This window comes from Eretmochelys imbricata, chromosome 2 (assembly GCF_965152235.1).
Source record: "Eretmochelys imbricata isolate rEreImb1 chromosome 2, rEreImb1.hap1, whole genome shotgun sequence".
In the NCBI taxonomy this organism is placed as follows: Eukaryota; Metazoa; Chordata; order Testudines; family Cheloniidae; genus Eretmochelys; species Eretmochelys imbricata.
Window position 1 is genome coordinate 1,383,250 of NC_135573.1, and position 14,789 is coordinate 1,398,038.

The 14,789-nt window shown below is 58.4% G+C and overlaps 1 protein-coding gene across 1 annotated transcript in view; it reads right to left on the reverse strand.

Annotated features, from left to right (window-relative positions):
* The window catches only part of PLEC (plectin), a 173,208-nt gene extending 167,835 nt beyond the window's left edge, over nucleotides 1–5,373 (reverse strand). The window contains exon 1 of the mRNA XM_077809596.1: nucleotides 4,984–5,373. Within this exon, the coding sequence (XP_077665722.1) occupies nucleotides 4,984–5,143 (160 nt within the window). The 5' untranslated portion in view covers nucleotides 5,144–5,373. The remainder of the gene's footprint in view (nucleotides 1–4,983) is intronic.
* Nucleotides 5,374–14,789: the final 9,416 nt, after the last annotated feature.

A 14,789-nucleotide genomic window follows, 5' to 3' on the forward strand; every position in this document is an offset into this window, starting at 1 on the left:
GCCCCCAGCCAGGGAGGAGCACCAGCCTGCCAGGGCTGTGGGCAGCAGCGGGGGCAGGCAGGGAGCTGAGCGGGGAAGGCTACTGCAGCGTCTGCTTGAGCAAACGGGGAACCATGCCTGTGCTAACCGGGCGCACTGCCATCCAGGCTTTCCTCACCCCACACCCAGCACCATACACACCCGTCCCGCAGCAAGCGCTTGCCGGAGGAAGGAGGTCTGCTTGGAGCTGCTGCTTTCCCCAGCTGGGGTCAGTGAACAGCCAGGCAGCTCTGGGTAAGTCAGCCACAGCCCTGAGCGTCCTCCCAGTGCCCCGCCCGCTACCCGGCAGCTCTGGCCTGCAGCAGTGCCCGTGTCACGGGACGTCCGCTCCGCACATCACAGCAAGGGCTCTGCAGTGGGAAGCTGCCCTGGTCTGGGGTGCCACTTCCCAGGTGTGATCTCAGCTGGGCATGTCGCAGCCCACAACCCTGTGCTGTGCAAAAGGCTGGCTCAGTGCATGGCTCGGGGCCATGCGGGAGGAGCGCTCCTGGGAGCTGGTGCTGGCCCAGTGCCCAGGCACGGTGCTGGAGCTGGCTTTGTTGAAAGCTGCCATTCTGGCTGGTGGATGACAGAACACAAGCACCTGCCCTTCAGGTGGGCGGGAGTGTGTGCAAAGGGGGTTGCGTCTGCCCCAGAGCCCAGGGCTGTAAGGACACTAAGGCAGGGATGAGACAGATGGGGGATGGGGTGGGGCAGACTTGTCCCTCTTACTTGGGGGTGGGGCGTTCTGATTGCCCCAGGCGCTGTGCTAAGGGGTCATAAACTTGGCACCGAGAGAGCCCAGGCCAGGTCCCCAGGTTCTGGTTGCAGTTGGAGAGGGTGGGGCAGGGCCCTGGGGCCAGGCTAGAAAAGCAAAGGTAACCCAGAACAGCTTCTTGTCTTTCCCCCTCCCCCCCAACAAGGGAAACCGTTGCACCACTGCCATGCTTCCTGCCACTCCCCAGGTAATATTTTATGCAAAGGAGTGAACTGACTACTCCAGCCCTGCTTCACTCCCCGCATGCTGTGGTGGAACCAGAGCAGAAAAACGTCCCGTCTTGACTCTAAAATTACCAGTGCTGGCGAATCCAGCCCAGCCCTTGGGACACTGTTCCCGTGGTTGGTTACCCACCCGGTTAGACGTAAGCCCCTTTCCTGTCTGCATTGGTCTAGCTTCTGCTTCTAGCCATTGGATCCGGTTACACCTTCCTCTGCTAGCCTGAAGAGCCCATTAGCAAATCTCTGTTCCTGGTGCAGGTACTTACAGACTGGGATCCCAACGCCCCTTGACCGGCTCCTTGCTAAGCTAAAGAGACGGAGCTCCCAGAGTGTCTCACTGTATGGCAGATTTTCTAACCCTGTAATCACCCTCATGGCTCTTCTCTGAACCCTCCCCAATTTATCAACATCCTTCCTGAGTCATAGACACCAGAACTGGACGCCGGATCCCAGCACACTCACACCCGGGCCACATACAGCGGTACCATAACCTCTGTGCTCCGCCTCGAGATTCCCCTGTCCCCTTAGTCCTTTTGGCCACAGCATCACACCGGGAGCTCATGTTCCACTGATTATCCACCACAACCCCCAAACCTTTGTCGGAGTCCCTGCTTCCCAGGATAGAGCCCTCCGGCTGTAAGCATGGCCTGCAGGCTCTGGTCCTAGGTGGCTACGTTTACAGTTAGCCCTGTTCAAACACATCCTGTTTGCTTGCACCCAGCTTACCAAGCCACCCAGAGCGAGATCAGTGACTCGTCCTCCCCACCGCTCCCCCAACCTTTGTGTTAGCTGCAGACTTTATCAATGCTGATTTTATGGTTGTCACGGAGTGTGGGGGAGTCCGGGCCCTGCACCCCTCTTTCTGGGATTCACTGTGACTCTCAGCCAGCCAGTGAAACGGAAGGTTTATTGGACAACAGGAACACAGTCTAACACAGAGTTTGTGGGTACAACCAGGACCCCTCACTCAAGTCCTTCTGGGGGAGCAGGGAGCTTAGGCCCCAGCCTTGGGGTTCCCTGCATTCCACCACCCAGCACCAAACTGAAACTAAACCCCCTCAGCAAGCTCCCTCCTGCAGCCTTTGTCCAGTTTCCTGGGCAGAGGTGTTACCTGGCCCCCTCCCCGTCCCGGCTCAGGTTACAGGCTCTCAGGTCTCCCATCCCCAGTGAAACTCCCCTGCCACATTCCCAGGTCAACACTCCCCCGTCCCTGCTGCCTCACATCGGTTTCTTCAAGGTCGTTGATGAAGATGTTAAATAGGGTAGGGCTGTAGCAGATCGTGGACCCACTGGTGCGGCGCCTCCTGCTGGTTGCCTGGGAATTAGCTCCTTTCCAGCATACGGAGCTCCCTCTGCTGGCTGGTGTCTCGCCTGGCTCAGGCCCCCATGTCCCTCCCAGACCCCGGTGCCCCTTACCCTGGGGTTCTGCCCACCACAGTACCCCCACACTCTGGGTCTCCCCTCCCCAGGGGACCCCCAACCCTCTCTGCCCACCTTGCCTCAGTGGCTACTGCCAGTCTTCATCTCGCCCCCGCTCACCGGGGCAAACTGCAGTCTGTGATGGCCACTTAGCACTGGCAAGGGGGTTGGACTAGCTGCCTCAGCCTCACCCCGGGCTGCCCCTCCCAACCCCAGTGCCCGCTTTGGCCTTCATCAAGCCCTCAGCCTGGGGAGTTGCCAGGCTGGAACTCCCCAGCTCCTCTCGCCCTTCCCCAGCACTGCTCTGCCCCAGGTGCCCTGTGCTCCCAGGCAGCCAGGTCCTTCCCCCTCCAGGGTTGGAGAGAGACGCCTACAGCTCCTGGCTCGCAGCCCCTCTATGGGGCCTGACTGGGCCGGCCACACCTGTGGTCAGCTAGGCCCTCCGCTGCTTTCACTCCTCTTCCCAGCCACAGCCCTCTCCAGGGCTGCTTTTAACCCCTGTTCCGCGGGAGTGGGGCAGCCAAGAACCGATCCCAGTGGTTCCCCACTGGAACAGGCGGTCCCGAGCGGCGATTCCCCACCGCCCCATAATAACAGGCGGTGCTGCCCTCAAACCTGTCCTTCCCCTGTGTCCCTGGTGTCCCACCCACCTCCCCAGCCCTTGTCGCACTCTCTTATGCTGTCTCTGAAGCCAGCTGGGAGCTTGGGTAGGGTCTGCCTGCACCTCTGGTGCCCGGCGTGGCAAGGCCCGATCCAGATGGGGTGCTGGGCGCTGCCACAGCACAACCATTAACAAGTGGCTGCCATGGCAGCTACTGGTATTGTCAGGCCTGGGGGAGCAGGGCTGACAAGGACTGGGGGGATGGGCCAAGGACGGGCTGGGGTGACAAGGGCCTGGTTCAGGGTGACAGGGCTGGGCTGGTGGGTGTGTGAGGGCTGGGCTGGGCTAGGGGTGATAACAGCCGAGCGGGGGTCAGGGTGACAGGGCTGGGTCAAGAGTGACAAGTATTGGGGTGACAGGGCTGGGGGGTGACAAGGGCAGGGATGGAGTCAGGGTGATGAGGGCTGGGGGTGACGAGGGCCGGGCTGGGCTGGGCTGGGGGTGATGAGGGCCGGGCTGGAGTCCAGGGGACAGGGCCGGGTTGGAGATGACGAGGATTGGGGTGACAGGGCTGGGCTGGGGGTGACGAGGGCTGGGCGGTGACGGGGGCTGGGGGTGACAGGGCTGGGCTGGGAGTGAGGAGAATCGGGCCGGGCTGGGGGTGACAAGGACTGGGTCAGGCTGGAGTTGGTGATGAGGGCTAAGGGGTGACGAGGGCCAGGTCGGGGTGACAAGGGCTGGGCTGGGGATGACTAATGAGGGCCAGGCTGGAGTCAGGGTGACAGGGCCGGGTTGGGGAGTGACGAGGGTTGGGGTGACAGAGCTGGGCTTCGAGTCACTAGGGCTGTGGGTGATGAGGGCCAGGTCAGGTGTGATGAGGGCTGAGCTGGGCTGGGGGTGACTGACGAGGGCCGGGCCAGAGTCAGGGTGACAGGGCCGGGCTGGAGGTGACGAGGGCTAGGCTGGAGTCAGGGTGACAGGGCCGGGTGGGAGTGACGAGGGCTGGGCTGGAGTTGGGGTGATAGGGCCGGGCTGGGGGTGAAGCAAGCTAGGCTGGAGTCAGGGTGACAGGGCCGGGTTGGGGAGTGACGAGGGTTGGGGTGACAGAGCTGGGCTTCGAGTCACTAGGGCTGTGGGTGATGAGGGCCAGGTCAGGTGTGATGAGGGCTGAGCTGGGCTGGGGGTGACTGACGAGGGCCGGGCCAGAGTCAGGGTGACAGGGCCGGGCTGGAGGTGACGAGGGCTAGGCTGGAGTCAGGGTGACAGGGCCGGGTGGGAGTGACGAGGGCTGGGCTGGAGTTGGGGTGATAGGGCCGGGCTGGGGGTGAAGCGAGCTAGGCTGGAGTCAGGGTGACAGGGCTGGGTCAGGGGTGATGAGGGCCGAGCTGAGTTGGAGGTGACTGACGAGGGCTGGGCTGGAGTCAGGGTGACAGGGCCGGGCTGGGGGTGATGAGGGCCGGGCTGGGGGCGACAAGGGCCAGAGTCAGAGTGACGGGGCCGGGCTGGGGGTGACAAGGGCCAGGCCAGAGTCAGGGTGATGGGGCCAGGCTGGGGGTGACAAGGGCCAGGCCAGAGTCAGGGTGACGAGGGCCGGGCCGGGTAGGGCTGGGCTGGGCTGGGGGTGACTGACGAGGGCCGGCCTGTGGGGAGGCAGCTGGGTCCAGCGACAACCGTGGTCTGGGTAATGTGCACCCAGCCTCATGCCAGCGGGCCCCTCTGAGGGCCTGATCCTGGCACCGCGGGGCTCAGAGTAAAACTCCCCTTGCCGCGCGTCCGGGTGGGGGCAGGCCCGCAGTGTCGCTAGGGACAGTCTGTAATGGGGAGAGGGGGTCCTTGGGTCAGGCCCCCCATGGCCTGTGCTAGCAACACGTGGACACACTGAGCCCTGGCCCAGAGCAGGACCAGACGCCGGCCGGGTGCAGGACGGGGGACCCCAGCGCACCTACCTGCCAGGGGCTGGGCCCCGGGGCGCGCAGGCTGCCGGCCCCACAGGGAGCACACCAGGAACAGGACCCAGATGCAGACGGAGCCCAGCCCCAGCGCCGCGACCCAGGCCACGCGCAGCCACGCGGGGTCCCTCGGCACCCACGGGCCCAGGGGGGACATGCTAAGGCACTGCCCGACCGGCTGCGTGGCGCTGAGTGTGTGCAGAGCCCAGCCCCGTTAACCCTGCCGTCCCCGCCCGCTGCAGAGGGCCAGATGTGCTCCAGATGTGCTCCAGCCCCTCCCCATGACTCACAGTGGTGGGAGGCACAGCTCCAAGCCCCCGCCCCCGCAGGCCCCAGCGCAGAGCTGGTAACCCTTGGTGGGGAGGGGCCCAGCTGGGGGGCCGTGGGGGTGCCGGCCAGCAGGGTATGTGGTTACAGACAGCTGTTGGTACAGCTTCCCCCACCCCCGGGCCTCACACCCCTCTCCGTCCCTGCTTCCTTCATTCGCACCCCACGGCTCCAGCCCTCCCCACTCACCTTTCCCAGCCTGGCAGAGCTCCCCGTGCCCCCAGGATAGCCCTGCCCCCGCCTCCTTATTCCCCAGGCAGGGGGCGCTGTGGGGAGTGGGGCAGAAAGGCTGGCTGAAGGGCAGCTCCCAGCTACTCCAGCCTCTCCCAGCAGGGGGCTCTATAGGAAGCGGGGCAGAGCACTGACTGTGGGGGGATCTCCGGGCTGCTCCAGCCCCACCTCTCCCAGCAGGGGGTGCTGTGGGGTGGGGAGAAGGAGGGCTGACCATGGGGGAGCTCCCGGCTACTCCAGCTCCACCTCTCCCAGCAGGGGGCGCTGTGGGGGGGGCAGGAGGGCTGACCATGGGGGAACTCCCAGCTACTCCAGCCCCACCTCTCCCAGCGGGAGGTGCTGTGGGGAGGGGGCAGGAGGGCTGACCATGGGAGAGCTCCCGGCTACTCCAGCTCCACCTCTCCCAGCAGGGGGCGCTGTGGGGGGGGCAGGAGGGCTGACCATGGGGGAACTCCCAGCTACTCCAGCCCCACCTCTCCCAGCGGGAGGTGCTGTGGGGAGGGGGCAGGAGGGCTGACCATGGGAGAGCTCCCGGCTATTCCTGCTTCTCACCAGAGCATCGCCTTCCTGGGGACCATGCTCCATTCCTTACTGAATGCCCTTCCCTGCTGAGTGTCGCCCATGGGCCCCTGAGCCATAGTTCCCCCATGGCCAGACCCCACAGCCAATAGGGCTGCTCTTCCTACCCACCTGCTCTCTGGCTGGGGGCAAATGGGGGCCACCATGGCTAGGCGCTGTCCCGCAGCCGTCTGTCCCGGAGGGCTGCGGGGGGCCCAGTGCACTGGGGACGGAGCTGCTGGCAAGGTAGAGGCCCCAGGGATCCAGCACCCAGGCCCCACAGCTCCCTAGAAGGATGAGCCCCGCCCAGCGTGAATAGAGGCGGTGCCAGCCCCTGCCTGGAGCCAGCAGCTTTCCCCATGGGTACCCTGGGCATGTCGATGCCGCGAGGCTAGAGTGGCACCCTGGTGTAGACATGTACTGCCGCGAGGGAATCCCCCTTGCTGCGTCCATGGGGGGGAGAACCAAGCCAGAGGGCTCAGGGTGCGCCACTGTTCACAGCCCAGAGTGACATTTTCTTGTTGCCTCGACGATGGCCTGTTCTGTTCACCCCCTCCGGGCTGTCGGCAGACAGGACACAGGGCTCGATGGACCTTGGGTCTGAGCCCGTCTGGCCGCTCTGATGTTCTTATGATGCCGCGGGGCAGCCCGGGTTGGAGCACAGCCCCCAGGCTCCAGACTTCAGGGCCAGAAGGAACCATGGGCTGACCCCGTGTCACACAGCCAGAGACCTGCCCCAGATCATTGCTAGGGCAAAGCTTTTAGCCAGCCCGCCAGTCTGGATCTGACAGTCGCCAGTGACAGAGAATCCACGCCGGCCCTGGGGAAATTGGCCCACGAGCTAACTACTCTCACTGTTGAAAATTTACGCCTTATTTCCAGTCGGAATTCATCTCTCTTCAGCTTCCAGCCTCCGACCACGTCAGCCCTTTCTCCGCCTGTGATTAAATATTTGTTCCCCAGGTAGGTGTAACCCACCTGCCAGGTGGAGTCGGCAGCAACTAATGCCGGGGCAGGTTCAAAACAGAACCGACTCGAGCCCCCACCCAGCAACCTGGGACACCAACCACCACCCCTAGGCACCCCTCTCCTAAGCACAGAGCCTCTGGATAACAAGAGAGCAGGGAACCAAGCTGTTGCTGATGTTCTGGAACTGCTCCCTACGAAGCCAGGCCGGACTCTGGTGAGGTCTCCTCTCTGTGAGCAGCCTGTCTGCAGGACACACAGCTCACCTGGCTTCCACCTTCCTGGGTCTGACCTCGGAGCATTCAGCCTCCTCTGCCCCTCCGTGCGCTTCCCACAGCGAGTCTGCCCGGGCGGGGTCCTGGGGAGCCAGAGAGTCCTTCACCCCAACTCCACAGTCAGACGTGACTCTCAGCCAGCCAGTAAAACAGAAGGTTTATTAGACGACAGGAACATGGTCTAACACAGAGCTTGTAGGTGCAGAGAACAGGACCCCTCAGCCGGGTCCATTTTGGCGGGCAATGAGCTAGACAACCCCGTCTGCCCTTCACTCCTCATCCCAGCCAGCCCCAAACGGAAACTCCCTCCAGCCCCTCCTCCCCTGGGCTTTGTCCCTTTCCCGGGCCAGGAGGTCACCTGATTCCTTTGTTCTCCCACCCTTTAGCTCTCACCTTGCAGGGGGGAAGGGCCCAGGCCATCAGTTGCCAGGAAACAGGGTGTTGGCCATTCTCTGTGTCCAGACCCCTGCACACACCTGCCCTCTAGGGCTCTGCAATGATCCTACACCCTTATCCCACCCCCTAGATACTTAAGAACTGCAAACTGAAGCACCCCCACACTATTTAGAGGAAACATTAAGAACAGTCCCACTTCGTCACGCAGGCATCAGGCTGAGAAATCACCATAGCCACATCCACAAACATAAAAAGAAAAGTTTCAGAGTAGCAGCCATGTTAGTCTGTATCCGCAAAAAGAAAAGGAGTATTTGTGGCACCTTAGAGACTAACCAATTTATTTGAGCATGAGCTTTCGTGAGCTACAGCTCACTTCATCAGATGCATAAAGTGGAAAGTACAGTGAGGAGATTTATATACACACAGAACATGAAAAAATATACATTGTAAGGAGAGTGATCACTTAAGATGAGCTATTACCAGCAGGAGAGTGGGGTGGGGGGAGAGAAAACCTTTTGAAGTGATAATCAAGGTGGGCCATTTCCAGCACATTTCCAGGAGTTAACAAGAAAGTCTGAGGAACAGTGGGGGGGGGGAAGGGGGGAGGAATAAACAAGGGGAAATAGTTTCACTTAGTATAATGACTCAACCACTCCCAATCTCTATTCAAGCCTAAGTTAATTGTATCCAGTTTGGAAATTAATTCCAATTCAGCTGTCTCTCATTGGAGTCTGTTTTTGAAGTTTTTTTGTTGAAGGATAGCCACTTTGAGATCAGAAATTGAGTGACCAGAGAGATTGAAGTGTTCTCCGACTGGTTTATGAATGTTATAATTCTTGACATCTGATTTGTGTCCATTTATTCTTTTACGTAGAGACTGTCCAGTTTGACCAATGTACATGGCAGAGGGGCATTGCTGGCACATGATGGCATATATCACATTGGTGGATGTGCAGGTGAACGAGCCTCTGATAGTGTGGCTGATGTGATTAGGCCCTATGATGGTGTCCCCTGAATAGATATGTGGACACAGCTGGCAACAGGCTTTGTTGGTATAAAAAGAAAAGGAGGACTTGTGGCACCTTAGAGACTAACCAATTTATTTGAGCATAAGCTTGCGTGAGCTACAGCCCACTTCAGCAAACCCAACCCCACCGCACATTGTCCAGTGTCTATTGCCTCAGTTTCCTACCTTGCAGTGGGAAAGACCAACGAAGAAATGTCCCTCTAACACACCACTCCCGTCTCCCTGCATGGCCCCCCACTCACAGCCGGCTGTCCTTGGTCAGCGAAGAGCTGGAGTTCAGAGGTGAGTTCATGGCATTTGCCTCCCACGGGGCATGGGAGGGGGGGACACTGAGCAACACCTCTGCGACTGGTGTGGAACTGATCCATGAAATTGTTTTTAGTTCACTTTATGAATATAACTTCATAAGCAAAGTTTTATGAATGAAACAACATTCATTCATAAAACCGGTTACCCCAATAACTGGCTAATTGAGTTTCACTTTCAATCCAATTGCTGCTTAAATCACTGAAACTTGCACTGCTTCAACACTGGAACTTCTGCTCCCTGTTTGCCGTTCCTTACACATGTCCATACTGTACCTCAAACTCCATTTTAACTTGTCCCAAACTCCATTGTAAAATGCTCACTCCGTTTTGTAAAGGCTTGCTGCAACCTTCATTTTTGCTAAACCCTGCTGTAATCTGATTAGTGTTGTTTAGATGTGGGGATGAGGGATGGATGGATGATGGAATCAACCTCCAGTCCCAGCCTGTCCTGATGAAATAAAGTGTAAACACCAAGGGCTGAAGATGCAGACAACAGCCCTGACAAAGCAAGAAGAGTCCACCCTCAAAAGAAAAGAACAAAAGTACAATTGAAGAAACATCAGAGCCAGGTCCCAGGCTGAAAGTCACGTCTGCAATTGACGGGGGATTAGTCACACTGGACCCAGAGGCAGCCTGACACAGCAAGACCTGTAGACTCTGGATTCAAACTAAAGCCTACCAAAAAGGATGGATGAGATGGAAGATTTTGTAGGGTAACATTCTGCTGCCAACATGGAAGAGCACCGGTGCATGCCCAACAGAGACCCAGCTCTTCCTTGTGCCCGGCTTTCCTGGCCAGTTAGCCGCCACAAGCTACGAACCCAAGCTACATTCAGGACTGGTAACTATACTGCAGCTGCAGAACATTTTGGGGGAGTGTGTGTGTGGGGGGGGGAGGGTGTGTGTGTGTGGGGGGGGTGTGTGTGTACATAGGTATTAGATATTAGTTATTGGTCATAAATCAAATTGTGTGATAGTAAACGTGGCATCTTGTCTTGTCCCCTGAAACGACCCTGTGCGGTTTTGTCTGTGTAACGCTGACTCACAGCTTCGGTGTCTCCCTGCTGCTCTCCCATCGTCACAGCCTCCCGTTCCACCACTTCAGCCACTGCTCAGCCACTTCAGCCTTAGGCAGCAATAAATCACACTCAGAAACCCCCAGCCCAGCACTCGCACTGAAGTCTAACCAGCTCCCCCCCCGAGAAACCCTTCACTGATGACACACAGCCCAGCTGGCCTCAGCACCCCTACCCCTGCTGAGTGAGTGAGCCCGGGCAGGGGGAGCAGCTCCATCAGGGCAGGTCTGCTGCCCATCGCTGGACAGTCGGGGTAACAATATCCCACTACCCTGGCACCCAGTACTGCAGAGCTTTGCAGCCCCAAACCAACCAAACATGACCATTCTGGTGAAGCAGCCCCACCTGCTGCACCCAGGCAGAATCGGTGCATCTGTGCAAACACCATCTGCTCCTGAAGTCCTCCCTCAGCTCATCCCTAGGGGCCAGGGGAGAGCTCAGTCACACCCCGCTGACGCAGGGTCAGCTAAACCCTTGGACTTCTAAATCCTGACTAAACCCAGGATTCACATGCTGCAGGGGAGTGAGGGAGCAGCGGGAACTGCCAGTGCCTGCAGGGGGCAGGGAGCCACCCTCAGCAGTGGGGCACCCCTCTGCCGTGGGGTAGGGGAGTGCAATGGGGGAGCAATGGCACAGCGGGGTGACTGGGCCCGGGAAGGGAGAAGTGATCTGCTGGGTGTGGCTCTAAGTGGCTGGATAGGTGAGTCCCCTGGGCCCGCGGCCAGGCCAGTACAGGCAGTGCCGGCCTGGCCCAGTTCCCCCCCCCCACCCCAAGTTCACAGTGCCTTTAGGCAATGCATTGGGCTGGCCACGGCGGCCTGATTTCCACAGACACCCCCACACACCGCAGTGTGAATCAGGAGTGATTCCCTGGCATCCCATGTAGCAGGGGCAGGGAGCAGGGAGTCAGGTCTGGGGTCTCTTGCAGGAGTGTGGGTGGTTAGGTGGTGTGACGTTATTGACATGAACTGGGACCGTATAGATCATTGTTGCAACCAAAGTCCTGTAGTGGCACCAAATCTATAAAGGGGGTTAAATAGGGTGTCTAAGACAAGGTTATGGTTTGCTGGTTATGATTATGCTGTCTGTGTGTAAAAAGAAAAGGAGGACTTGTGGCATCTTAGAGAGTAACAAATTTATTTGAGCATAAGCTTTCGTGAGCTACAGCTCACTTCATCGGATGCATTCAGTGCATTAACACGGCTGCTACTCTGAAACCTGTCTGTATGTGTGTCTCATTTTTGTAGTTAAAGTTATGGATATTGTCTCTGTACTGTCTGTAGTTCAAACTTCTGCTCTGCTTCTGGGTGACACCCCAGACAACTTGGTGTCAGCTCTGCCTAGCCTGCTGGGTGGCCCATTAAGGACCATCAGCTACACAACTGACCCATTGTGAGAAGGCAGACACCCCTGAGGACTCAGCCAGGTAGGCAGGGACATGCGCATGTGACTCCAAACTCCATTTTGCTGTAATTTTCCACGGTAAGAACAAAGAGGGGTTCTTACACCTGGAGGAGACTATAAAAGGCTGATGCCTCATCTCCATCTGGTCTTCAGTCCTGCTTCTTACCTCTGGAGGGACTTTGCTACAGACTGAAGCTCTAAGCAAAGGACTGAAGGACCCATCCCAGCTGGGGATGTTCTCCAGAGACTTGATTTGAACCTGCCGTTTATTCCCTCATTGCTGCAAGCCTGAACCAAGAACTTGGCCGTCACTGTCTGTCATTGATTCCATTGAACCCATTCTAGCTCTCATCTCTATCCTTTTCCTTTTCTGGATAAACCTTTAGATTTTAGATTCGAAAAGATTGGCAACAGCGTGATTTGTGGGTAAGATCTGATTTGTACATTGACCTGGGTCTGGGGCTTGGTCCTTTGGGATCGAGGGAACCTTTTTTCTCTTACTGGGGTATTGGTTTTCATAACCATCTGTCCCCATAATGAGGGGCACTGGTGGGGATACTGGGAAATTGGAGTGTCTAAGGGAATTACTTGTGTGACTTGTGGTTAGCCAGTGGGGTGAGACCGAAGTCCTCTCTGGCTGGCTGGTTTGGTTTGCCTTGGTGTGCACAGAAACCCCAGCCTGGGGCCGTTACTGCCCTGCTCGAAGCAGTTTGTGCAGAATTGGCACTCTCAGGTGGGACCCGCCAGAACCAGCCTTGTCACAGGGGGTGACTGCTGTGAATCAGTGCCCAGGCCTGAGTCTGCCCCCGAGGCATGTCCAGCCACAGCCTCCCGGGGTGGGGTGCAGATGAGGTCTGGGGTGAGCATGTCCCATGGGGATGGGAGAGTCTGGGACAAGTAAGCCCTAGGGGTTGGGCTCTGGGACAGGCAGGCCACAGCTGGGACAGGGAAGCTCTGGAGCAGGCAGGCCAAGGTCTCAGGGGGGTAGGGCTGGGTGTCTCAGGTATCCAGGCCCCATGGGGGTGGGGGGAGCTCTGCTGTGGGCAGGCCATGGGCTCAGGGGATGGGACCGGGTGTCCAGGGTACCCAGGCCCTGAGAGGGGCAGGGGGACCCCTGGGGTGAGCAGGCCCCATGGGGGCGGACAGGGGGAGCTCTGGGGCGGACAGGCCCTGGACCCAGCAGAGCTGAGCTTTCTGGGCATGGGCAGCAGGTGAGGCTGGGAGGCCATGAATTCATGGGCTCTGTCTGGGAGACTGATACCTGGGGGGGGCTGGCTGTGCTGGGGGGGCAGGACCTGGCCCTATAGCCTCTGTAAGTGGCTCCCAGGGCTGGGAACTGGCTATGTTGGCCAGCAGTGTCCCTTGGGAGGAGCCTGTGAGCCCAGCACGTATCCCAGCCCCAGGGTGGGCATCTCTCATCTCCCGGGCTTCTGACAGGAGGCAGCGGATTCTGGCAGGGACCCGCTGGCTGGGTCCCTCGTCTGGGGGGAGAGGGGTCTGTATAGGTTGCTGGCCACCAATAACAAAGGGTGGGGATACAGAGAGGGCAGATCTGAGCACTTAGCACCAAATCTAGATGTTGAGAATGAAAATGATGAAGGACCCAAAGGACACACAGTGAAGAAATGTGTGAAGTGCCTGTCATGGAGTCCCTTGGCGATGCTCTGGACCTGCTCCCTACGAAGCCAGGCCGGACTCTGGGGAAGTCTCCTCTCTGGGAGCAGCCTGTCTGCAGGACGCACAGCTCACACAGCTTCCACCTTCCTGGGTCTGACCTCGGAGCATTCAGCATCCTCTGCCCCTCCGGGGGCTTCCCACAGCCAGTCCGCTCAGGCGGGGTCCTGGGGAAGCCAGAGGGTCCTGCCCTCCAACTTCGCAGTCAGACATGACTCTCAGCCAGCCAGTAAAACAGAAGGTTTATTAGATGACAGGAACATGGTCTAAAACAGAGTTTGTAGGTGCAGAGAACAGGACCCCTCAGCTGGGCCCAATTTTGGGGGGCAGTGAGCCAGAGAACTCCGTCTGCCCTTCACTCCATGTCCCCAGCCAGCTCCAAACTGAAACTCTCTCCAGCCCCTCCTCCTCTGGGCTTTGTCCCTTTCCCCAGCCAGGAGGTCCCCTGATTCCTTTGTTCTCCAACCCTTTAGCTCTCACCTTGCAGGGGGGAAGGGCCCAGGCCATCAGTTGCCAGGAAACAGGGTGTCGGCCATCCTCTGTGTCCAGACCCCTGCACACACCTACCCTCTAGGGCTCTGCAAGGATCATACACCCTTACTCTGCCCCCTAGATACTTAAGAACTGCCTAGGGGAAACTGAGGCACCCCCACACTATTCAGAGGAAACATTAAGAACAGCCCCGCTTCGTCACAGTGCCCCCACCCTACCCCAGTGCTCGAAGCCAGGGGAGCAAACAAGGGGACTTGGAATGGCTCGTGGGTCAGCGTAAATTTGATCGAGCTGGTATATCTGAAACCAGGTGGGATGATTCCCAGGACTGGGCTCTGAAAATCTATGGTTATAACGAATTTAGGAAGGATTGAATGGTCCAGAGGGGAGAGGGCGGGGCAGAAACGGGTCTCTCTACATGTCAAAAGCGGCATTACCTGTTTCGGAGTCACTGAGAACTCAGAAGAAAAGGTCTTGAATAAGGTGGGGTGTTAGTGGCTGCTACAAATATCCAAATCCCACTGGGGAACAGGCGGACCAGCTCCTTTCACACCTATCTGCACTGTGTACGAAGAAAAGCTGCGTGATCACAGAGGATTTGGGGGACGGACACTTCAGTCTGCGTGACACATGCGGGAGGTCTCACGCTGCTGCGGATGTACTCAAACATCCTTGGAATTCCTAAACATTACAGATGATAATTTCCTAACTCAGAAAATGTTGCAACCAACACAGGAGAATTCTGTTAGACTTTGTCTCAACAGGTAGGAAGGCACTGATCATAGAACTAAAAACTAATGGTAACTTAGATACAATTGTCACAGAGAGTGGGGGAGTCCAGGCCCTGCACCCCTGTTCCTGGGATTCACTGAGACTCTCAGCCAGCCAGTAAAACGGAAGGTTTATTGGACAACAGGAACACAGTCCAAAACAGAGCTTGTGGGTACAAGCAGGACCACTCAGTCAAGTCCTTCTGCGGGAGCAGGGAGCTTAGACTCCAGCCCTGGGGTTCCCTGCGTTCCACCACCCAGCATCAAACTGAAACCAAACATCCCCCACCCCCCCCAGC